Raw genomic sequence first — 24,573 nt, 5'->3', positions numbered from 1 at the left:
GTTAGACTTCAATAGTACTTGAACTGTGAACTTCCAGATGACACCACCTTTATGGAGGAAAGTGAAGAAGAACTAAAGAGCCTCTTGATGAAAGTGAAAGGGGAGAGTGAAAAAACTGGCTTAAAACTCAATGTTCAAAAAGGAAGATCATGGCATCCGGTCCTGTCACTTCATGCCAAATAGATGGGGAAACAATGGAAACAGTGAGAGACTTTGTTTTTGGGGGTCTCCAAAATCACTGCAGATGCTGATTGCAGCCATTAAATTAAAAGACACTTTCTTCCTGGAAGAAAAGCTATGACCAGCCTAGACAGAATATTAAAAAACAGGGGCATTACTTTGCCAACAAAGGTCCATCTAGTCAAAGCTATGGCTTTTCCAGTAGTCATGTATGGATGTGAGAGTCGGACTATAAAGAAAGCTGAGCACCAAAGAATTGATGCATTTGAATTGTGGTGTTGGAGAAGACTCTTAAGCATCCCTTGGACTGCAAGGAGATTCAACCAGTCCATCCTAAAGGAAATCAGTCTTGAATATTCATTGGAAGGACTGATGCTGAAGCTGAAACTCCAATACTTTGGCCACCTGATGAGAAGAACTGATTCCTTGGAAAAGACCCTGATGCTGGGATAGATTGAAGGCAGGAAGAGAAGGTGATGACAGAGGACGAGATGGTTGGATGGCATCACCAACTCGATGGACATGAGTTTGAGCAAGCTCTGGGAGTTGATGATGGACAGGGAATCCTGGCGTGCTGCAATCCATGGACACAACTGATCAACTGAACTGAACTGAATGGTATATTGCAATTTTCTGTTAATGTATCTTTTCACTGAACTGGGAGGAAATGTGAATCCCATAAAGATAGAATCTGTATCAAGATTTCTGGCCTGCCTTCTTTCCTTCTCCCTCCTCTGTATTTTCTTCCCTTCTTCCCTTTTTCCTTCCTTCCTTTTCTCTCCTTTTCTTCTTTCCTTCTTTTCTCTCTGCCTCCCTTCCTTCTAAGTAAGTCTCTTAAGTGTGCTCAATGTGCCCTGAGCTCTGCGAACTCAGTGGTCACAGATAAGTTTTCTGCTTCCTTAGAGTAATTGTTCTAGTGGGGAGAAGAGATCAATTAGACAAAGAATACATGAAGAAGATACTCAGATGCTGGTGGCGAATATGAAACCAATAAACAAGGTCACATGAAGGAAAGTGATCGAGGGTGGGCTGGGCATGAAGGGTACTGCTGAGGAAGTCATGTTTGAGCACCTGAATGTAATTTAAAGCCATAGAAAGAATGACATCACAGAGAGAGCAAGGAGTGTTGGTGTGAAAATTTAGAAAATTTGTCTTAACAAATGCTCCTGTGAAAGAAACAGAAAAAGATGGTGGAAATTGAAGGGATATAGGAACCTAATAAGCAGTTATCTATTACCTATCATCATCATCATCATTATCATCGTCACCCACCTATCTATCTAATCTACCTACCTATGTATTTCTTTCCTCCTTATTGGTAGTAGGAGATATTGGAGCAGTGGATTTGCTAATAGAGATGATTCAATAGAGAAAAAAGGCAGATGTGCGGTGTTGACAGTATATCTGCAGAAAAAAAATGTCCTCAAGGGGATGAGAGAGGTGGGCTCAGTGTGATACTGCGGTTTTCCCCCCAGCTTCACTGTACTTGTTACCTAAAGATTAAAATAATACTGAATAAAGAAATTTCCTCAGCAGTTAGTAAAGCTTTTATGTTAAAATGTGATTTGTCATTACTGACAGCAGCATTATACTCTGATTCATGGTAGCATATACACAGGGGGCTTCCCTGGTAGCTCAGCTGGTAAAGAATCTTCCTGCAATGCAGGAGACCCCGGTTCAATTCCTGGGTCAGGAAGATCCCCTGGAGAAGGGATAGGCTACTCACTCCAGTATTTTTGGGCTTCCCTGGTGGCTCAGATGGTGAAGAATCTGCCTGCAATGCATGAGACCTGAGTTTGATCCCTAGGTTGGAGTACTTAGCCAGCCTGTGATGGTGCTTAGTTATTTTCTGTAGTAGTTATTTCACGTAGTAGTTATTTTCTGTTTGACCCTAAGCTCCTAAAATAATCCTGGTGCCCCACTGAGATCTGCATATCATAAGCTTGGAACCAATATTATCATAGATTATTGAAGCATCAGGGGACAAAAAATTGTGAAGTGTGGTGGTTCTTCTCATTGATTATCATGATCACCTAGGGAAGTTTAAAAACAAACACCCCAACAATAGAACACTGCAGATCTATTTGAGCATCACTTGGATGGAATTAGAGAGTAAGGATCCTGAAATTAATCAGTATTCTCCCCATATTTCCAGTTGAATCTCTCTTCAGAGAGTGGAGAAATATTGTTTTGTTAAGTTCATAATTCCGTGTATCACCAAATCAGGCCATAAAGTGATATTGCAATGAGAAACTAGTTGGAAAAATGAAAACTCAACACAACTAGAAAACATCAGCCTGAAATAGATGAGATGATAATATAATTGAAATGTTTAGAATCAAGGGGACAATCCACAGTTCCAATATTCTATACTACTCCCCTTAGATTCTGAGTGTTCTAGAAGTAGAAATTGTGTCTAAATTCTTGGACTCTGATATGGCACGTATGGTGGGCAGCTGGAATTCTGTTAGCCAGTGCATAGGAAGTCGTTGAATTTTCTCCCATTCTTATGAAATGTGCGATACTTTTCAGTATACGTCTGCTCTGACATATGACGCTGTCCAAGTGATGACCGAAGCTTTTCGAAACCTGCGGAAGCAGAGAATTGAAATCTCCAGAAGGGGAAATGCAGGAGACTGTCTGGCAAACCCAGCGGTGCCCTGGGGACAAGGTGTAGAAATAGAAAGGGCCCTCAAACAGGTCAGTCACTCAAAATGCTTGTGATGCAACTTAAGGGTGGCCACTATTTTTTTTCCTGCTGAGTTAGTCATTATTATCTTATGCCTTCTGTTTTATGTAGAGGGAATATTATTTCCTACCTACACAAAAGTGGGTTGAAGAGCAAAAAGAAAATGAATGAGTGTCATTTTCTTGACTTACATCCTGGGAGAGTCCTCTGGTCAACCAGTTTGTGTCTGGCTGAAGAGATTTATAACTGTATCCTTTCCCATTTCCTTATTAGGTGCAGGTTGAAGGTCTTTCAGGAAATATCAAGTTTGACCAGAATGGAAAAAGGATAAATTATACAATTAACATCATGGAGCTTAAAACAAATGGGCCCCGGAAGGTAAATCATTAGTGAATTGAGGGCTTTCTGTCTGTGTGAGGAGGTGGGTTAGTGGACCCACCATCTCATCTTCCAGAGTCCTGGAGACATGTATTCATATAGATGGACTCCACAACTCCAGAAATATATATTTTAAAATCTTTTTTTCTAAGTAAAATCTATTTCTGGTAAGTAATACTGAAAATTTTAAAATAACTATGACTAAAATGATTGTACTTTTTTTTTTTAAGACAGAGGTAGAAAGAGTATAATGAGAAGAAAAAGAACTATAGCTGAAAGATTATGGGTGTGGAGACCAGACATAGCCGGTGAAATGTGCATGTAACTTTCAAGTCAACATTTTTTTTCTCCTTTTATGGCTAAAATGCCATTGTTTGAATTTTATTTATGTTTCTATATGATCACGCCCATGAAAATTACCCTTGGGGAATATGAAAAGTGAACATGAAGAGACACGCCTTTTTTAGGAATGGTTTTTGCAGTGCCTTTCTATTCTTATTTGATTCACATACCTAAAAGATATCTGTCTTTTTTCTTCTCTGATTGCCATGGCTAGGATTTCCAAAGCTATGTATTTAGGACAAGTCTGGTTAGGATAGGTGTAATTTCAGATTCAGACATGGGTTTGAAAATAACTCAGTGCTTTAGTAATAGAAAGGCCGTGTATCCAAGTTCACTCTTTCTGTGTGCTTTTTCAGATCGGATACTGGAGCGAAGTTGACAAAATGGTTGTTACCCTCACTGAACTCCCTTCTGGAAATGATACCTCTGGGCTTGAGAATAAGACTGTTGTTGTCACTACTATTTTGGTAATTAGCTACATATGCCTGTGTTTGACATTATTTTTTCTTTAGAAAAACATCTGCCAACTAGTATATCTGCTTATATTTTAGGACAATAACTGATATAGTGATGCTTTTGAATGTTTCAGTCATTCATTGCATGTTATTCTATTTAAAGGGATCATCAACATGAGCTAAAGCATTCAAAATATTTCCTCTCCTTTTCAAGAATGAACTTTAGCTTTATAGATAATTCATAACCTGGTGTTTGGGGCTTCCCAGGTAGCTCAGTAGTAAAAAATCTGCTTGCCAGGAGTTTCAGGAGATGTGGGTTTGATCCTTGGGTAGGAAAGATTCCCTGGAGGAGGAAATGGCAACTCACTCCAGTATCCTTGCCAGGATAATCCCATGAACAGAGGAGCTTGGCAGGCTACAGTGCATGGGGTCACAAAGAGTCAGACATGACTGAGGGTCTGAGCATGCACCTACCTGGTGCTTACACATGTGAACATCTGGGGAAAGTCTGGAAGAGCTTTCCTTGTATTCCATCAATGTTTCACCTTTCCACTCCCACACTATTCTGGGTCCATTCTGTCCTTACATCTGTTACATGGTTTAATAATGGTGTCAGTTCTGTCCTTACATTTGTTATTAATACATGGTTTAATGTCAGCTTCTCTATCTTCCTATGGAAAGGGGAACTTCTGAAAGACAAGGATGGTCTCCTCTGTTTTTAACCCCAAGTCTCCACATAGTAATTGGCACATAGCTAGTGCTAAGTAAATAAATGTATGTTGGATGGAGTGACAACATTGAACTGGATCTTGAACATTGAGGCTCTGGATAGATGGTTGGGAGATGTAGGTCATCACAACAAGCTGTTGATATAATGAAATGGAGGAAATGAAATGGGGTTCACTAATAGAGTAGGATTTTGCAACAAAATAACCTTATTTTGTTTTACTAAGCTGTGATGCAGTGAATTTGTGGGATTCATTATGGTAACAATATTGAGAAGAAAATATAGTTAGGCTAGTAAGGGATTTGAAGAACAACATTGGTTGGCACTTTGAAAAGTCTTAATAAATGTAAGCTAGGTATTTGAGGATTTTTGCCTTAATCATGCTACTGAGAACTATCTCACTGGGCCCCACATATCCTTAGTACCGCTTTCCAGTGGAGAAAATTAGGCTGGTGTTACAACATTTTTTCATGCTTCTATTTATTGTGTTTGCAGAGGAATGCTACTCTCTAGCTGCCTGTGTAGCATAATTCTAGGATATTATCTCATAAAGGAAGTTTGATCTCAAGTCTGAGAGGGTAGAATCTGTAATCACCATGGCAACAACTTTTTCAGTCTTCACATCACTGGCCAGGAACCTGATTACAACACGAACGTTATCCTTGAACTAGCAGTGACATAGGTTTTGGGTGAATGATGGTTCTTTGGAATCAAGGTAGCCCTAATTTAGAACAAGACAGTGGTCAATCCAGAGTTAACTGAAACAGATGATGAACCACATTCATTTTCAGCAAGCCCTAGGAATTACAAACATGACATGGGAATATACTAACTTTTTAGTCTCTTATTTACTTGGTATGGCCAGGCACAAGCCATATTAATGAAATACAAATGAAATAAAATGAGAGATATATGAGGACCTTTGTTCAGAAATGTTGTTATTAATTTTTCCTCATATTTTCCACTATCTGTATTCTACAATGTCTCTAGCTAACAGGTAATAATTAAAAATAATTAAACAAGAAGATTTGAATCAGTGAGAGTAGAGAATTAATACAGCTGTTTTGATCACCTAAAGCACTTTCTTTCTGTATAGGAATCCCCCTATGTTATGATGAAGAAAAATCATGAGATGCTTGAAGGCAATGAGCGATATGAGGGCTATTGTGTTGACTTGGCTGCAGAAATCGCCAAACATTGTGGGTTCAAATACAAGTTGACCATTGTTGGGGATGGCAAGTATGGGGCCAGGGATGCAGACACGAAAATTTGGAATGGGATGGTTGGAGAACTTGTATATGGGGTAAGTACCACTCTTCTTACAGATAAAACCGTTCCATTTGAACTCTTGTTGAGGGAATGCTTGCCTTCCTTGCAAAGTACCAACGTCTGAGGTTGTTGGTTTCCCACATTACGCTAGGAATGCTGTCTTGTTTCCTTGTAAACATTTGAAGATGAAGGATGAAGTCAGAAGCAAACATACAGATGGAGACAGGCTTCATTTGTCTTGAAGCCTATGGGCCATATGCATTTTTCAAAGATCGCAAAGGCATGGATACAGATGTAGTTCTCATAATCAAGCCAGACGGGTGTTCTCTGTATTTACTGAAAAGGAGGTGTATTTGGGGAACAAATTGCTTTTCTTCTGTTTATTATTTCCTGGGATTCCACCAGGGAAATATTCATTCCCGTATCCTGATTTCCTGTCCTACCCATTTATTCAATAGCATAACTACAATTCCTTCCTGACCGGGAGTCCTGGTTCTGTTACTGTCCTTTGTTTCCCTTGCAGAAAGCTGATATTGCAATCGCTCCGTTAACCATCACCCTTGTGAGAGAGGAGGTGATCGATTTCTCAAAGCCCTTTATGAGCCTCGGGATCTCTATCATGATCAAGAAGCCTCAGAAGTCCAAACCAGGAGTGTTTTCATTTCTTGATCCTTTAGCCTATGAGATCTGGATGTGCATTGTTTTTGCCTACATTGGGGTCAGTGTAGTTTTATTCCTGGTCAGCAGATTTAGCCCCTACGAGTGGCACACTGAGGAATTTGAAGATGGAAGAGAAACACAAAGTAGTGAATCAACTAATGAATTTGGGATTTTTAATAGTCTCTGGTTTTCCTTGGGTGCCTTTATGCAGCAAGGATGCGATATTTCGCCAAGGTTGGTTACTCGCCTGCTTCAACTTTGTGCATTTTAGGTCTCGAGTGGACATTCATGGTGTTTATGAATTCACTGTAAAGAAGTTAGCAGCTGCCGGCTGTCTGTCCAAGCAGTGTAAGACTCTTAAGGACAGACTTTTACCATCGGCGTAAGCCTGTGAAATATTTGAGCAACGTTCTTTGAATGTTGGTCCTGTATTTCCCTTGTGAAATTGTACACACCATGGAGAGGCTATAAAATGCATAAGGTTCCGATCATTCCATGCCTTCTTGGAGGGGTACCGTGTTTTTGCTGCATATTCTCATTTTACAGCCATCTGTGTGTTGATCCACAGACCTGTATTTGGGAAAATGGGCAACATTACTTACTAACTAAAAAGCGACAAAACTTCATTTCACACATCCCATCTTTTTGTTCTTGTTGTTATTAGCTCATGGAAATGATATGGGAGAAATATTTACAAAATTTGTATTTTAAAGGTTAGGTTGCTGAGTTGAAAAGAATGCATGATAAAATATTTTCCGAGTATCTAGAATAAATAGTTGGGATGATGATGACTGATTCATTACAAATATTTGTGCCATATTAAATAGTAATGCACACAGGATGGAATAAATTCATACACCTCCAGTTATATGATATTTTAATTCCTGCCCTATAATGCCTAAATAGAATAAATGTATCACATTGCCTTTGTGCATGTTACATACATAAGTCAGAATAATAGCCATGTCTGGTTCTTTAGAGGTACTTTTCCTGATGTGATTAATTTCACATTTAAAGCCTAAATGATTATTGATCTACAGGCACATTTTAATTTGGGTTTAATTATCCCCCTTTGATTCTATGGGATATCTTAATAACTAGTAGAGGCAGTGGCTTTTTAAATGCTATTCCATTACTGTTAGTTTTTGAGCATTTGGGGGCTAAGAATAATTAACTTCAGAAAGCTATATGTGAAGCTCAGAAAACATTTTGTATCTTTTACAGTCTTTTTGTTTATTCCCCCAGGGAGGTAAAAGAAATAAATCACGTTTGCAGAAAGCATCAATAACTTACTTTTCCAATAGTATGGAATGTCTTTATGAGCTTTGTGAATCTGAAAACTCTTAATTCCATCAAGTTTTCTGTGGCCTCTCTATGGAACTGCGCTATATTAAAACCAAACCAAGGGTATTTGCACTGCATATATAGAGAGAGACATAATTTTCACACGTAATATATGAAAATAATTATCATATATCAGATATTTATGATTATGATGATCTCTGATAAAACAAGATTCATAGTTCTGTCTCTATATTTAGTTGATCTGATTTACATTAAAGACATGAAGAGAAGTTTCTAATGATGAAAAAGAAAAATACTAACCAGATTGGAATCTCAGAGAACATTCTGGTTCATAAGTAATAAAGAAATGATTCATCTTTGGAAAGAAGGTTACTGAAGTTTGATGTTACCATAGCCCTGAGATATAAGGCAATTATCCTAGAGTTCCACAAACTATCCTCTGCCTGGTGAATAAGCAGGAGAAGCGTATGAAGTTTCATTATGATGTAGGACACACTGACCTAGGTTCCGATCGATGAACGCTCAGCTTTGTTTGCCTTGCTCCTCATGTATCAGGTCCCTGAAGGTCACTCTTTTGGGTGTCCAGTGCTTGTCAAGGAGCAGAAAACACGTTTACACATAGGGGCTGGAGTACAAGCCACATTTAACCATCTGTGTTTTTCCAGGGTCCACCGTGACATATTGACATTCAAATTTTTCACAAAGCCTGCTCCCTAAAATATGACCATTTTTATTTGCTTATGGTTTCATTCATGAATCACGACTCACTACACTTTCACATGTAATAATTTTTATTTCCTGGTAAGATATATCAATTTTAGATAACATATTTTTCCTTGTTATGTTTTATTTGCCATGGGATATATATGTATAGACATATACATATATATGCAAGGAGAATTCACTTTATTAAAATTTTTCAGTATATGCACCTTTCAATTCATGGTTATATGTGCATTTGATAATTGAACATGCTGACTAATATTGGAAAATTTAAGAATTTTTTAAAGGAACTAAGCTATCATGTCTTAGAATGCAATGATGATAATTCTAGGAAAGGATAGAGCAGCTTAATATCTAAAATAATATTAATAGTAATGCATGAAATGCACAGATCACTTTACATATGCTCTTTAAATATTTTTAAAGATAATTTATCATCTTTTTCTCAATAAAATATGGTAAAGAACTATTTTATTTATATGAATAGAACACATTGAAATTTTAATCTAGAATGATTACATGAAGTGAATTGGTCATTGCCTGAAATTAGGTTTAGAGTATAACTATAGTTTTGTGAAGACTACAACCATAGAATTATGAGGGCAAAATGGTGCAAAGTTAACTCTTATTCTCTGGCTTACTTCTGTTTTCTCCCGCAATATCCTTAAGTGATTCAAATGATTAAAATATTTCATTGTTAAACTAATTATTTAATAGAGATTAGGAAAATGATAGAATATGTATATATATGTGCTGCTTTAGTGCAGACACTGAGAGATGAAAGCTTTGTTTTTAGTAAGAGAAACCATTTTTATCTGTCACCATAAAACATAATGTTTAATTTGCTCCTCTACTTAAAATTTCTCAGAAACTCATTCCGAAGCATTAGTTCATCCTTGGAAAACACTTACAAGTAAATAATTAATTGCTCAATAATTTTTTGTTTTGAATGATGCACAAGTTATATAAGCTTTGGGGGTTATCTTGCATACTTCAAAAAATGAGCATATTTAGTTAAGTCTGACATAAATACTGGATTAGGGAGCAACATTATGTCTTTAACTTGTGTTTATCTTACAATTGAAACAGAATGATTTATAAAAATGATTCTAAAATATATTGCAAATAAACCTGCAATGTATACTGTCCAAGGCAATGAGATCCATTTTGTTTTAAGGGCTTCGACTGAATCTGCCCTCTTAAATACAAGGTACATGAGATGACAATTATACATTCTGTTGTGATGGAATAAATAGTGAATATTTTGAGAGTGACTTTGTCTACATAGAGTTTCTCCAAATCTAAAATGTACTTAATATCCTTTTCAGAATATGTGAGAATTAACTTTTTCCATTCTATTATATTTAATTTTTTGCATCTCTAAGATACTGGTAAAGGCTCTTCATCATATTGTTTTTATTTTTCATTGACTGTGCAGTTTCTTTTTCTCTTTTATTTTAGCAGCAGATGTTTTTATTTAAAAAATCTTTACTTTTAGTTTCACTGCTTTTCTTCACTTCTCGCGTAGTTTATTATACAGATGTTACCTGATAATTGATATAGTATCTGTGTTTCATCAAAAGGTGTATTTCTTATTATTAATTGTGAGGAAATTTAGTTTAGGTCATAAATTGGCACATTTTCATAATTTAAAGTTTTAGAAGTGTTACCTCTTCACTATAGAAGGATTTATTGTTAGACATAATAGAGTTATTAACAAAAGAGAAAAAATATTGTTTTTTTAATATTACTCAAATACCTTTATATGTGGAACCCCACTAAATCTTACCAAATAAAACCTTATATATCTACTTCTATATCTACATAGCTATACTTATCTATTTCTATACCTACATATCTATACTTACCTATATAGGGTTTAAAGTAGATCAAGCTTTTGAAAACTATTTTATGTAGGAATTTATGGTCACAGAAATAATTTTATTTTTATTATTTTTCAAACTAGAACTTTATATTTTGGCAAACGTTTAAATGTCTGATTTGTTTTCCTTCAGTTTTCTTTTTTCCTTAAGCAGGAGACACAAAGGAACAGGGATATCACAGTTCATGCCTGAAGCATCAGATTTTTATTTGTTAAGAATTATATTTTGTGTCATACTCTGTAGTATCATTTTTTCCATTTATATCCTGTTCTATATTTCTAACATCTATGTTTCTGCACATACAAAATCCTAATGAAATTTTGGACCTTTTTTGAAGGTTTTGAAACTTCATTGGATGGATTAAGTGGAGGGTTTCTTTGGTGTTTAAAGCCATATCTATGGTGCATACTTTTATTTTTGATACTTGATTTTGTTTGTCAACATTTTTCCGAGTTTTGCTGTTGATCCTAGATTCTCTTCTTTGTTTGGTTATATCGTGAGTGGATAAAATATTATAAGCATTGGATAGATTATTCGCACATTTCTAGAAATTGCTTGTTACAAGATCACACATGTAGCCATGATAACTGTGAAAGAATTTCAGGAATCTAAAGTTTTGCCTCTGGATAGCTCATCAGATCTAGTGAATCTGTAATCCTTGCCCAGAAGGTTTAATAATTTCAAGTTTCATGAACTAGCTGATATATTGAAAAATATGAAGTCAAATATTTCCCTATAAATCAACATTTGCATAATACTGCTAACTTGTTTCTTTACAAGGTCGTTCATTTCACTTTACAAATCCATTTCGTACTTGTTATCAGATCCCTGTCTGGGCGCATTGTTGGAGGAGTGTGGTGGTTCTTTACCCTGATCATAATCTCCTCCTACACGGCTAACCTAGCTGCCTTCCTGACTGTAGAGAGGATGGTGTCTCCCATCGAAAGTGCCGAGGATCTTTCTAAGCAAACAGAAATTGCTTATGGGACATTAGACTCTGGCTCCACCAAGGAATTTTTCAGGGTAAGAGATTCTGCTTCATAAGTTCTTGTTTTGGTCTTACAATTGAACCAGCCTAAACTCTGTGCCTCCTTGCTCTCTCATGGTCTATACAAAGGTGCTATGTGAAAGTTACTTCCATCTCTGTCTCTAATTCTATTTTTGTTCCTCTTTTTTTCATTTTTATTTTATATTGGAGTATAGTTGATTTACATGTTGTGTTAGTTTCAGGTATATAGCAAATTGATTCAGTTATACATATACATGTATCTATTCTTTTTCTTTCTTTATTTTTTTAATTTTTTCTTGAATCAGCCATGCATTTACATTCTATTCTTTTTCAAATTCTTTTCCCGTTTAGGTAATTATAGAATAATAGAGAGGAGTTCCCTGTGCCATACAGTAGGTTCTTGTTGTTTATCAAATTTACATATAGTAATATATATCTATTAATCCCCAAATCCCAATTTATCCCTCCTCTCCACCTTACCCTATGGTAACCATAAGTTTGTTTTCTATTTCTGTTCTTAACCTTATCTCTAGTCCTCTGTGCTCCCTACCCTCCCTATCCCTATATTTGGCACTATCTACCTTTTTTTGATTTCTGACTCTTTTGGAGAAAAACACTATGTTGTAAAGAAATCTAGTTTTTATAAAAATTAATTTTCCTTTTGGGACAAAATTGAAACAAGGTCTAGTTAAAATTAAATGATTATTTTTAAAAGAAAATGGTGTTATAGTTTGCTTTATGTTAAATAAGCTTGACTGTCAATTATCTTACACAATTTACAGTTGAGAACTGACCGTCAAATCAGTTATGTTAATTCTGTGTCAGGAAACAGATTATCTTCATGTGTGGAAATTCTGAGTTTTCTGTTAAAGCTTCCAAGAAAAGGCTAACAACGGCTTTCAACCTCCTAATTTTTAAAGTGGGAATAATGATTATGTGCCTATTAAATGTATTTTAGCTTTTAAAACATCTGTGGCCCTATGTTCTCCGTCTGAAGGAACCAGTCCAATAGGCTGATGGTATAATTTTCTTTCCTTATACTCTTAATGGGATTCTCTGGTGGCTCAGAGGGTAAAGCGTCTGCCCACAATGTGGGAGACCCGAGTTTGATCCCTGAGTTGGGAAGATCCCCTGGAGAAAGAAATGGCAACCCACTCCAGTACTCTTGCCTAGAAAATTCCATGGATGGAGGAGCCTGGTGGGCTACAGTCCATGGGGTCGCAAAGAATCAGACACAATTAATCGACTTCACTTCTTTTATACTCTTATCTCTCTGTAAGAGCTCATTCTATTAAAATGTTGAAATAAAGCAGATAAACTTTGGCATTAAGCCAAATAGATGTCATATGATGATCTGTAATAATCCACAAGTATCTTTGAATGTATCTGAGACTGAGTGAAGATTAGGGCTTTCAACTTCCAGCTGAAGTAGTACATTGCGGTTTGAGGACTGTCTCATCCTGGATTACCATTGGCGTCTTTTCCAAATAACATCAGTTGTGCTCCAGATGTGATAGGAGAAAAGGCGGTTCTGTCAGACTGCTGACAACAGGTAGTAATTTGGATGTGAGTGGGGCAGCAGGACGTTGGCACTTCCTCTAGGCACTGCAGTGTAAGCCAAGACTGTGGTCCTTTTGTAAGCAACTTTACTTTCACTTTAATGTTACCTGTGAATGTTGCAGTGCAGTTTTGCTGCTGACAGTTTACTTCTACTGCCGAAAATAGTTGCGATGTGTGTATATTGTAGTGCTTAACATAATGTGCTCTCGCCTGATTATGACAATGGCGCTATTAAATAAATTAGAATATTGCATGATTCTCAGTATATTTTGGAACATATAAATGTTATTTGTATCCCAATATGGCTTGCTTTTATTTTATTGATATATTATATTGGTATTCCTCCCTCTCTAAGTAAATGAGATCTATGAAGGGGCTTGTTATATCATGGTTTACTTACTGCTACTTATGTTGATTAAAATAACCTTGTTTCCAGACACTGTCTGTTGAGAGTTACTCTCATTAGCTTGTTTGGGACCAGCTATTCTCAATAACTGCACCTTCAGAATCTGAGAGCTTTTCAGTATACCTTAACTCAACCATAGAAACATATACCGTATTCAGCACATGGCCAAGATTTCAGGATTAGAATATGTAAATTTCCCAGGAGACAGGATGAAAAGGCTAGATAACTCTGGGCAAAGGATACTTCAACTCTTGTGTTTCAGCTCAGTAACTCCACAGATATTGTGGTTCCCACGTGCAGTACACACACACACACGCACACACAAACAACCCCGACATATCTGCAGTGTGTTGTTTGCCTACGTAAGTTTGTGGAGCTTACTTTCTCTGGAGTAATAGAGAAGTGATGTTGATTATCTTATTGTTTTGTTCAGTCCCTCCGTCACGTCTGACTCTGCAACACCATGGACTACAGCACACAAGGTTTCCCTGTCCTTCACCTCCCAAAGTTTGCTCAAATTCATGTCCATTGAGTCGGTGATGCCATCCAACCATCTTGTCCTCTGTTGTACCCTTCTCCTCCTGCCTTCAATCTTTCCCAACATCAGGGTCTTTTCTAATGAGTCAGCTCTTCACATCAGGTGGCCAAAGTATTGGAGCTTCACCTTCAGCACAGTCCTTCCAATGAATATTCAGGATTGATTTCCTTTAGGTTTGACTGGTTATATCTCTTTGCAGGCCAAAGGACTCTCAAGAGTCTTCTCCAACACCACAGTTCAAAAGCATCATTTCTTCGGGACTCAGCCTTCTTTATGGCCCAACTCTCACATCAACATACGACTACTGGAATAACCATAGCTTTGACTAGACAGACTTTTGTTGGCAAGCTAATGTCTCTGCTTTAATATGGTGTCTAGGTTTGTCATAGCATTTCTTTCAAGAAGCAAGCGTCTTTTAATTTCATGGCTGCAGTCAATATCTATAGTGATTTTGGAGGCCAAGAATATAAAGTTTGTCACTGTTTCCATTGTTTCCCCATCTATTTGTCATGAAGTGATGGGACCAAATGCCATTATCTTTGTTTTTTGAATCTTGAGTTTTAAGCTAGCTTTTTGACTTTCCTCTTTCATTTTCATCAAGAGGTTCTTCAGTTCCTCTTTACTTTCTGCCATAAAGATGTTGTCATCTGCGTATCTGAGGTTATTGCTGTTTCTACCAGCAATCTTGATTCCAGCTGTGCTTCACCCAGCCCAGCATTTCACATGATGTACTCTGCGCAGAAGTTAAATAAGCAGGCTGACAATATACAGCCTTGACGTACTCCTTTCCCAATTTGGAACAAGTCTGCTGTTCCATGTCCATTTCTAATTATTGTTTCTTGACCTGCATACAGGTTTCTCATTAGGCAGGTAATGTGGGCTGGTATTCCCATCTCTTGAAGAATTTTCCACAGTTTGTTGTGATCCACACACTCAAAGGTTTTATAGTAGTCAATGAAGAAGAAGTAGATGTTTTTCTGGAATTCCCTTGCTTTTTCTATGATCCAGTGGCTGTTGGCAATTTGATCTCTGGTTCCTCTGCCTTTTCTCAACACAGCTTGAACATCTGGAAGTTCTTGGCTCACATACTGTTGAAGCCTAACTTGGAGAATTTTGAGCATTACTTGTGCAGAAGTTTGTATATTCTTTGACATTGCCTTTCTTCGGGAGTGGAATGAAAACTATCCTTTTCCAGTCCTGTGACTACTGCTGAGTTTTCCAAATTTGGTGGCATATTGACTGTAGCACTTTCACAACATCATCTTTTAGGATTTGAAATAGCTCAGCTGGAATTCTGTCACCTCCACTAGCTTTGTTCATAGAGATGCTTCCCAAGACCCACTTGATTTGCACTCCAGGATGTTTGGCTCTAGGTGAGTGATCACACCTTTATGGTTATGTGGGTCATTAAGATATTTTTCATATGGTTCTTCTGTGTATTCTTGCCACCTCTTCTTACTATCTTCTGCTTTTGTTAGGTCCATACAATTTTTGCCCTTTATTGTGCCCGTCTTTGCATGAAATGTTTCCTTGGTATCTCTAATTTTCTTGAAAATATCTCTGATCTTTCCCATTCTATTGTTTTCCTCTATTTCTTTGCATTGTTCACTTAGGAAGGCTTTCTTATCTCTTCTTGCTATTCTTTGAAGTTCTGCATTCAGATGGGTATATCTTTCCTTTTTTTCCTTTCCCTTTCACTTCTCTTCTTTTCTCAGCTCTTTGTAAGGCCTCCTCAGACAACCATTTTGCCTTTTTACATTTCTTTTTCTTGGGGATGGTCTTGATCACTGCTTCCTGTACAATGTTATGATTCTCTGTCCGTAGTTCTAGACAACCTGATAACTTTTATTACTATAGCTTCCCAAGGCATAGTCTTATGCATTGTCTCTGAATCTCACAGTATTTCTGTCTACTAGTCAGAGTGATCATTTTTGTTTGCATGTTGCACATTATTAAACTAAATGTGAGGATTTGACCAAACTCTAGCAGGTAACGTGCATGCTGAAGTCTTTTACTCCTGAAGCATTCTTCCTGTACACTGTTTTTCCTTGTGGAGAAAAGTCTCTGGATTTCACTGCTTTCATGCTCTATTTCAATCCCCTCTGTGTTTGTTTATGTCAAGTTGGAGGATTATATTGGTAGAAATGCAATCAGTGCCTCACAGTTCTTCTCCATATACCTGCGGAAGGAGCTGTGATGAATCAAGGTGACTAGGTCTCAGTGCATAATGCATTAGTAGTCAGCTTCTCCTTATCTTGAGAAGGAGGGGCATGGGCTCAAAAGTACTTAAAAGCCACACTAGCCTGTTTGTAGCAGTAAAGGGAGGCTAAAAGAATAGCACACATCACCCAAATGAACATGAGCCTGCCATGTTAAACATCTTCCATGAAAACAGGGTGTGGTTGTCATTTGAGAAAGCAGTGCACAGAATATGTTGTGGTTGTTCAGTCACTAAGTCATGTTCAACTCTTTGCAACCCCATGGACCGTAGCACACCAGGCCTCCCTGTCCCTCATCATCTCCCTGAGTTTGCCCAAGTTCATGTCCCTTGAATCCATGATGTCATCCAACCATCTCATCCTCTGCTTCCCTCTTTTCCTCTTGCCTTCAATCTTTCCCAGCATCATGGTATTTTCTGATGAGTGGGCTATTTGCATTGGGGGGCCAAATTATTGGAGCTTTAGCTTCACCGTCAGTCCTTCCAATGAGTATTCAGGGTTGATTTCCCTTAAGATTGGCTGGTTTGATCTCACTGTCCAAGGGATTCTCAAGAGTGTTCTCCAGTATCACAATTCAAAAGCATCAGTTCTTTTGTGTTCAGCCTTCCTTATGGTCCAGTTGTTACATCTATACATGACTACTGGAAAGGCCATAGTGATAGCTTATGGTGAACAATGGCTGATTTGTGATCTCTGAAAAGGATTTAGCTTCGGGACCAGGGACCAGGCTTGATCATTCAAGAGCTTTTGTGTAGTAGAGTTTTATTCAAGTGAAAAAGGGACAGAGAAAGCTTCTGACAGAGACATCAGAAGGGGATGGAGAGTGCCCCCCTCACTAGTCTCAGTAAAGGGAGTTATATACTTTTTCAATTGGTTATTACAATAAATCAAAAGAATGTCTCAAGGTTGTAAAGATCTTACCAGACCCACTCCCACAATTTACATTTTAAGATGACAGGATTAGAACTAATAGAAAGATCTTACCAGACCCACTCCCATAATATACATTTTAAGAATATAGTATTAGTCGTAAGGTTTTCAAGAAGGAGAAACTGTACTCAAGCAGGATACATTATTGTTATATAATCCTTATTAAGGAATGTAGAAAAAAAAGTTTGTCCTTTCCTCCTCCTTGAGAATTCCAGACCCCTATATCCTCCTCAAGGATCCTGGACTTCTTATCAGTTGACTAGGAATTGACTAGGAATTGACTCTCTCGATAGCTTTGACTGTACAGACAAATTGTATGTTTCTTAAAAATGTGGGTTAAATTAAAAGGTGCTGCTAATTCATGAGTGATCCCTGCTCCAGGAGATCTTTCCAACCCAGGGATCACACCCTGGTCCCAGGCATTGCAGGTGGATTCTTAGCTGCCAGGGAAGCCCATAACTGAATTAGTGTTGGGTAATTGGGTACCATGGTGACCATAGTGAGAATAGTCTTCATTTTGCTTCTGACTCTAAAGATATTTTCAGGTATGGTCTGTCTTTATAGCAGTACCCATTACATCTCATACCTTTTCTCATGGAGTTTGTTGCATTTGGATATGAAGGTTGACTGCAGATCCCATTTAAAAAAGAATTCTGTTTATAGAGTGTAACTCCAAATGCATTGAATGAGATGAAGGTAATTTGTAGACATTATAAGGGCAAAATGTAGTTGTTTTCCTTGACATTTTTTACCCCTTTAATTGCTAGGTTATGCTACAATGTATTAGCAGTAGTCTGGTCAAATTTCTAAGCTTAAGATGGAAGGTGTTACAAAGGAAATTTCCCCTTGCAGGCACACCACACTCCATGCATTCCTAAAATTAACATTCATCACACACCTGGGACATCCTCTCTCTCAACTGCCCTTTATGTTTAGGGGCATTTGGGGCTCCTGTAAACCGGGTGTAGGACAGGCAGAAAGCTGGGAGAGTGACCATCATGGCACCCAGGCTGCCAGGAGCGAGGATGCAGATGGAATGGGCATGGCCCACGCTGAAGACACAGGCTTGCTTTTTGTGCTTACTGGCTTCCACTGTACTTACTTTCATGCCTGAGACAGCTGATTATACGTGGAAGAAAACTTGTCTCAGTTGTTGGTATTTAAGATTCTAATAGTTATTTTATGTTTCCTTATATGACTTAATTTGGCTTTAGTGATAGCTCTTTCTTTGTAATGCTGTTTATGAAGTGGGGTTTATTATTTATATTATTTTAAATTTTCTACTATCTCAGTGTTTATCAAGTCAACTTTTGTTTCTTGTCACAGCAAGAGCTCTGAATTTAGCCACTAGAGAAGTTGATTTGAAAAGTTAGGTTTTTGTCTAAAGTTTAAAGATATATGAGTAGCTAAAAGATGGAAAATACCTTATTTAAGATCATTTAAAAAGGCCAGTTTTAAAACAGAATTCAGAATTACAGTCTTCAGTCTCAATATCAACTAAAGATATGTCTTTGAAGGGATGAAAGCATCTTATATCAAATTAAAAGGTGACTATTTCATCTCATTTATAAGAATCTGTTTTGTTGTCATAAGGTGATGACAAATGCTCAGTTTAAATCTAAAATATTTTCATATTTCAGTTACATAATTTAATAACTTTGGATTATATTAGTATTGCTTTAATGAAGTCAGTTTGTGTGCCTTATATTTAGAATTCCAATTTAAGCTGCAAATTTTCTAACTTAAAAATCTATATGTTCTTTCAGTGAAACAAGCTTGAATGAAATATTTGCTTTTTGTAACTAGAGAGAGTAAATAGAGGGCAGTCTTGTAATCAACAAGAGATGTGAGGAAATAGACCCTACATCTTACTTTTCCAGAGTTCTCTGTGCCTGGAACCCATATGCACTCTTGTACAGAGTGAATGATAAAGTCTGAGTTATTTTGGAGCTGTCAATCCTCCCTAATTTTAGCACCACTGTAACACACCTATAATTACGAAAGAATTAGACTTTCAATTAGAAACCACTATTTTTAGACTTTCACATTTTGATAATTTCTTCTTTCAATAAAAGAGGACAGATCTTGATTTAGATGAGGGTGTGTAGAGGAGGATTCTGTAAGAACTATGTGCATTATGTTCCTACAGAAACTTAGATGTGGAGGATAGACAATGGCTTGATAAATAAACCAATCATAGGCCTGTCAATCCATGAAACAAAAGTATTCACTTGCAGAGAGGAAATACTTCATGCCTATCCTAAATCCCCACACTGCAGTCTGTTTATTTCCTCTGGGAGGATGAAGGACAGTGTGTTTCTGAGTAAGTGGTCTCCTTTAATTATGCTGGTGTCGCAATGAACAGATTTTAAAATATTGTTAAAATAAAGGTATCCCCTTTGTATTCAATTAAGTTAATTATGCCACTCTCAGAAGATCAATTTTGTCTGATAATAATCCATAAACATATATTATTGTTACCCAGCATTGTAGACCTTTCACATAGTTCACAAATAGTACAAATGATAGATAAATAGGTAGTGTTATGCAGATGTGCCTTACCTGAGTGAAAGGACTGGTTTGAAAGTTTTCTTTACTATATAATAATTACAAATACAAAGTAATTATAACACTTTATCATTTTAAAGGTTGCGGCCTGTGTTTAATTCCTTCCCTAGCATAAGACACACTTATGTTTATATATAAAACGTTGATTGAAATATATTTATAAATAAAAATATTTGAACCATTATGGCAGCTTCCTATAGAACCACATTAAGTTCTTTTTCATTATAGTTACATTTTTTCCCACTTACCACTTGTGTTTAACAGAAATACAAGCATGATTCCTTTGTTTATATTTTATAGAACAGATTTCACTAATTTGTGGTAGTTTTCCATACTTATTTCATTATTTCTGGTATAGCTAAAGATTTTTCAGCCAGAGTTTCTTATATATCACCTATTTCTATGTGGGTAGAATATACATATTTCTAGTTTTTTTTTTATATAAATATATATATTTATTTATTTCTAGCTTTGTGTATATGAATATATCCACTTCATCTTCATATTATTTGAAAGAATATTATGAAGATGAAATGGATGTAGTCATATGTATTTTACTAATATCAAAATGAACCCTTTATAAGTCTTCCAGTTATGCTTAACTCTAAATAGTTTCAAAATACTCAGGACTAAATAAATGCTGAATGTGAATATATTAGCAACAAATAGCACTATATGGCTATGTTGTAAGTCACTCATGGCATAGTTAGTCATAATGTTACAGATTTTTCTTCCTTAGGTTTTTTTTTCTTGTTGAAGAGCTTGATTAGTCATAAAAAATCTTTACAGCAAACACCTCTGCATGTTCAAGGTTTCTCTAGATAATCCAGGACTAGTTGAAATCATTTCCTCTCTAGCTGACATTTTGTTTCTCTGACATTTTAAATGTTCTCACCATTCCACAAAATAGCTGAGGACAAGATTGAGTTCTTAAAGACTTTAAGGCTACTTTTAGCCTAAGCTGCCTGGGGAAGGTCTGTGTTCTCTTATTCAGCTAAAGGTGGTGATTTAACAGTGAAGGAAAGGTCAACATTTTATAAGATTGATTCACCTTTCCTTTAAGATCTAATGTTCAGTTCAAAGGCCTACATTTCATTAAGTAGTTTACAAATTCAGAAAGAAATGTATGCAAGACCCTATTGAGGTGCTTTTGGGATGAAAGCACCATGGAAGAAAAATGAAAAGGGTATGTCTACTTGCTGAATTACAATTATCATGCAAAATGATAGCTTCTCCAAGACTAGCTGTCATTTTGGTCCTTTTCTTCTCTCCATAGCAATTCTCAGCAAATCAGTGTGCTTCCAATCATTTCATTTAGAGACCACCTTTGTGACTCAAAAGGGAGTTGAAAGCTCACATTATCCATTGGATAGATAATCTGACTCTTACTAAATTATAGGAGGATTTCTATCATTGTCCATATTAAAAAGAAAATGCTCCTGTCACACTACTATCAGATCATGAAGCTAATTATTCTAGCCAAAAAGGTCCAAACAATAGAGAAAATTTGAGACTAATCTCTTATCTCAAAACTCTTCTAAAATTTATGTTTAGATGCCTAAGAGAAGATAAATATCAGTATACACCTGTGTGTACTTTAGATGACTTGGTTTTTAATGCACTTTTTGTGCTTAAGTAAAAAAATCATCATGCTTGTCTCATTGGATATTCTGAACTAGTTGCCATGGTAACAAACACAGTCCAAGAGTTGTACAGAGAAAAGAAATAGAAAATTTTGCAATTACTTAAATATACTGGAAGCAAAATCTGGACTAGATATAAATATTGTTGATAAAATTTTGAGAATTCTTTAATTAGACTTTTGATATTTGAAGGAAAACTTGATACTAAAGTAATTTTTACTTCATGCTTCCAACGTACAATTTTGCCCTAGATCACAGTGAGGGATGATCAAACCCAAGGTGCTAGTGAATGTGATTACTTATGTTCACAGAGTAATGAGATTTCAGAAATAAAATGGCAATTGGGAAAGTCATGCAAAGTCAGATATTGTCAGGTTCCCTAAATTGATATTTAAAATTGCATCTAAGGGGACTTCCCTGATGGTTCAGGGGCTAAGACTCTGGGCTCCCAATGCAGGGGGCCTGGGTTCAATCCTTGGTCAAAGAACTAGATCCCATGTGTGTCTCTCTGTGTGTGTTAGTTGCCCAGTCATGTCCAACTCTTTGCAACCCCATGGACTATAGACCGCCAGGCTCCTCTGTCCATGGAATTCTCCAGGCAAGTACTGAAGTGAGGTTGACATTCCCTTCTCCAGAGGATCTTACCAACCCAGGGATCAAGCCCTGGTCTCCTGCATTGCAGGCAGATTCTTCATCATCTGAGTCACTAGGGAAGCCCCAGATCCCACATGCCACAGCTAAAGAGTCTATATCCCACAAATAGTCTACATGCCACAACTGAATATCCTGCATGCTGCCGCAAAGATCCCAAGTGCTGCAACCAAATAAATATGTTAAAAAATTTTTTTTAAAGTATTTCATCTAAGGAAACAAAAATCCAAGGAGGTGATGTCAGAATATAGTTGCCCCGAAAAATCCAGACCCTCCCTTTTTCTCCCAGATACACAGACTCAACAACAGTACATTGACTCTCTTTGTGAGAAAACAGTTAAGAGGTTCCTACAAACCAAGTTGAGTGTGAAACCAGCCAGTCAAACCCTGTAGGAAAATTCATGGCCTCACTGACTGCAGTGACGGCCCTGGCACAGCACATTAGCATTGGGAAGAAACATGTAGCTCTTGGTTTCTTTCTAGGGAGAGAGAGACTACTTGACTATTTTCATGTTATGACTTTTCGGAGGAACTGGTTTCTTTCTGTCTTGCCTGAATCTAAGCACTAAAAAGGGCATCAGGTTGGGGACCTCTGAGAATAAAGTGGAAGGTTTGGCCTGGCTTCCCTGGTGGTTCAGATGGTAAAAAACCCACCTGCAATACAGGAGGCCCAGGTTTGTTTCCTGAGTTGGCAAGATCCCCTGTAGAAGGGAATGAATGGCAACCCACTCTAGTATTCTTGCCTGGAGAATTCCATGGACAGCCTAACAGGCTACAGTCCATGGGAACACAAATAGTCAGACATGACTGAGTGACTTTCACTTTCACTTTGACCTGGCACACACACTCAGTATAGACCTTTCTCTCCAGCTCAATGTGGTAAAATGGGGGAAAACCCCTATTCAAGCTTGCATTAGGGAAAGTGTAGAAGAAAGTGAAGTTGCTCAGTTATATCTGACTCATTGCGACACCATGGACTGTAGCCTACCAGGATCCTCCATCCATGGGATTTTCCAGGCAAGAATACTGGAGTAGGTTGCCATTTCCTTCTCCAGGAATCTTCCCAACCCAGGGATTGAACCCAGGTCTCCCTCATTGTAGGCAGACGCTTTATAGTTTGAGTCACCAGGGAAGGAGCAAGCAAGTTGGACTGTGGGTCCATTTCTTTGACTTTTCAAGGAACTGATTTTGTCTTGCCTGCTCAGAGCACTGCTGGGGCCCGCTACTTGCTAAATGCCCGAGGGCTGCTGGGAACAGAAGGGAGCTGATATTTTGCTGCTGCTTCGGAGACCTGTGGTCCAGCAGACAGAGACCAATGCAGCTTGGCGGCCACTCCCTTGCCTTTGGAAGAAGACTGGTGTGTGCTTGCAATGTTCTGACCTTTCATGGGGTGCTTTGGAGACTGCCTTTCCTGATTTGGGCTTAGCATACTCTATAAGCCTGGAGGCTACAGATAATGAAATAGAGCTGGATGGCTTATTCTAGCTCTAGAGAACCTGCATTACTGCAGACAGACATCAAAGGAGCAAGAGATTATGAACTCTGGAAAAAGGCTTCCTGCAAATCCATCTGACTGGAAATTTGCACATACATGTCCAAAGAAGACATATCCACAGAAAGTGTTTAAGAGGCCTTTGGAATATTTAACCAGGGTGATTGGTGAAGTTCTATCCCTATATGAAGTCAATCCATGAAGACTGGAGAGGTAGCTGTTTTTAAAAAAGGCACAGATCCCAACATAAACTTATAAGGCACATAGAAAAAAACAACAAACATGTGGCTCAAAGGAAAAACATTAATCCCCAGAAATCAAACTTAAAAAAAAAAAAAAAAAAAGGAGGTATCTGGATAACTTGGCAAAGAATTCCAAATATCTGTTACAAAAATGCTCAAAGAGCTCAGAAAAATGATGCATGAACAAAATGAGAACATTAACAGAAATAGGAAAATTTAAAAGAGAACCAAATGTTGAAAATAACTACAGTGACTGAATTAAAAAATTCACTATACTGATTCAACATCATACTTGATCAAGCAGAAGAAAGAATCAGCAAACTTAAGTCATTTCAAAGTATCCAGATTATCAATAAGGAAAAAAGGGAAAAAACAATGAAAAAAAGGTGAAGAAAGCCTAAGGGACTTGTGGAACGCTGACAAGGGGATCAATAAACACATTACGGGAATTCCAGAGTGAAAGGAGACAGAGAAAGGGGTAGAAAACTTATTTAAATAAAAATGGTGAACATTTTTCTAAATCTGGTGGGGGAGGGCAGGGATATATATGTCCAGATTTACAAAACCCAAAGAATCTTAAATAGGAGGAATTCAAGAAAAGTGTACTTAAAGAAACATTGTAATCAAATTGCCAAATGTCAAAGACAATTTTTGAAAACAGCAGGACAAATGTGCCTTGCCACATAGACATGAGGACCTATAAG

General features: G+C 37.3%; 1 protein-coding gene across 4 annotated transcripts in view; it reads left to right on the top strand.

Moving 5' to 3' along the window:
• The window catches only part of GRIA2 (glutamate ionotropic receptor AMPA type subunit 2), a 180,855-nt gene that overhangs the window by 130,066 nt on the left and 26,216 nt on the right, over nucleotides 1-24,573 (top strand). For all 4 annotated transcript variants that reach the window (XR_006273114.1, XM_043487600.1, XM_043487607.1 and 1 more), the window contains exons 7-12: nucleotides 2,713-2,880; nucleotides 3,143-3,247; nucleotides 3,946-4,056; nucleotides 5,868-6,074; nucleotides 6,564-6,934; nucleotides 11,436-11,634. Coding sequence is in view for 3 of the 4 variants with exons in the window: in XM_043487600.1 (XP_043343535.1) it covers nucleotides 2,713-2,880; nucleotides 3,143-3,247; nucleotides 3,946-4,056; nucleotides 5,868-6,074; nucleotides 6,564-6,934; nucleotides 11,436-11,634 (1,161 nt within the window). In the remaining variant the exon portion in view is untranslated. The remainder of the gene's footprint in view (nucleotides 1-2,712; nucleotides 2,881-3,142; nucleotides 3,248-3,945; nucleotides 4,057-5,867; nucleotides 6,075-6,563; nucleotides 6,935-11,435; nucleotides 11,635-24,573) is intronic.

This window comes from Cervus canadensis, chromosome 1, assembly GCF_019320065.1.
Source record: "Cervus canadensis isolate Bull #8, Minnesota chromosome 1, ASM1932006v1, whole genome shotgun sequence".
NCBI classification, from domain to species: Eukaryota; Metazoa; Chordata; class Mammalia; order Artiodactyla; family Cervidae; genus Cervus; species Cervus canadensis.
The sequence above is the reverse complement of the archived record's forward strand: the minus strand, read 5'-3'. Positions and strand labels throughout refer to the sequence as shown.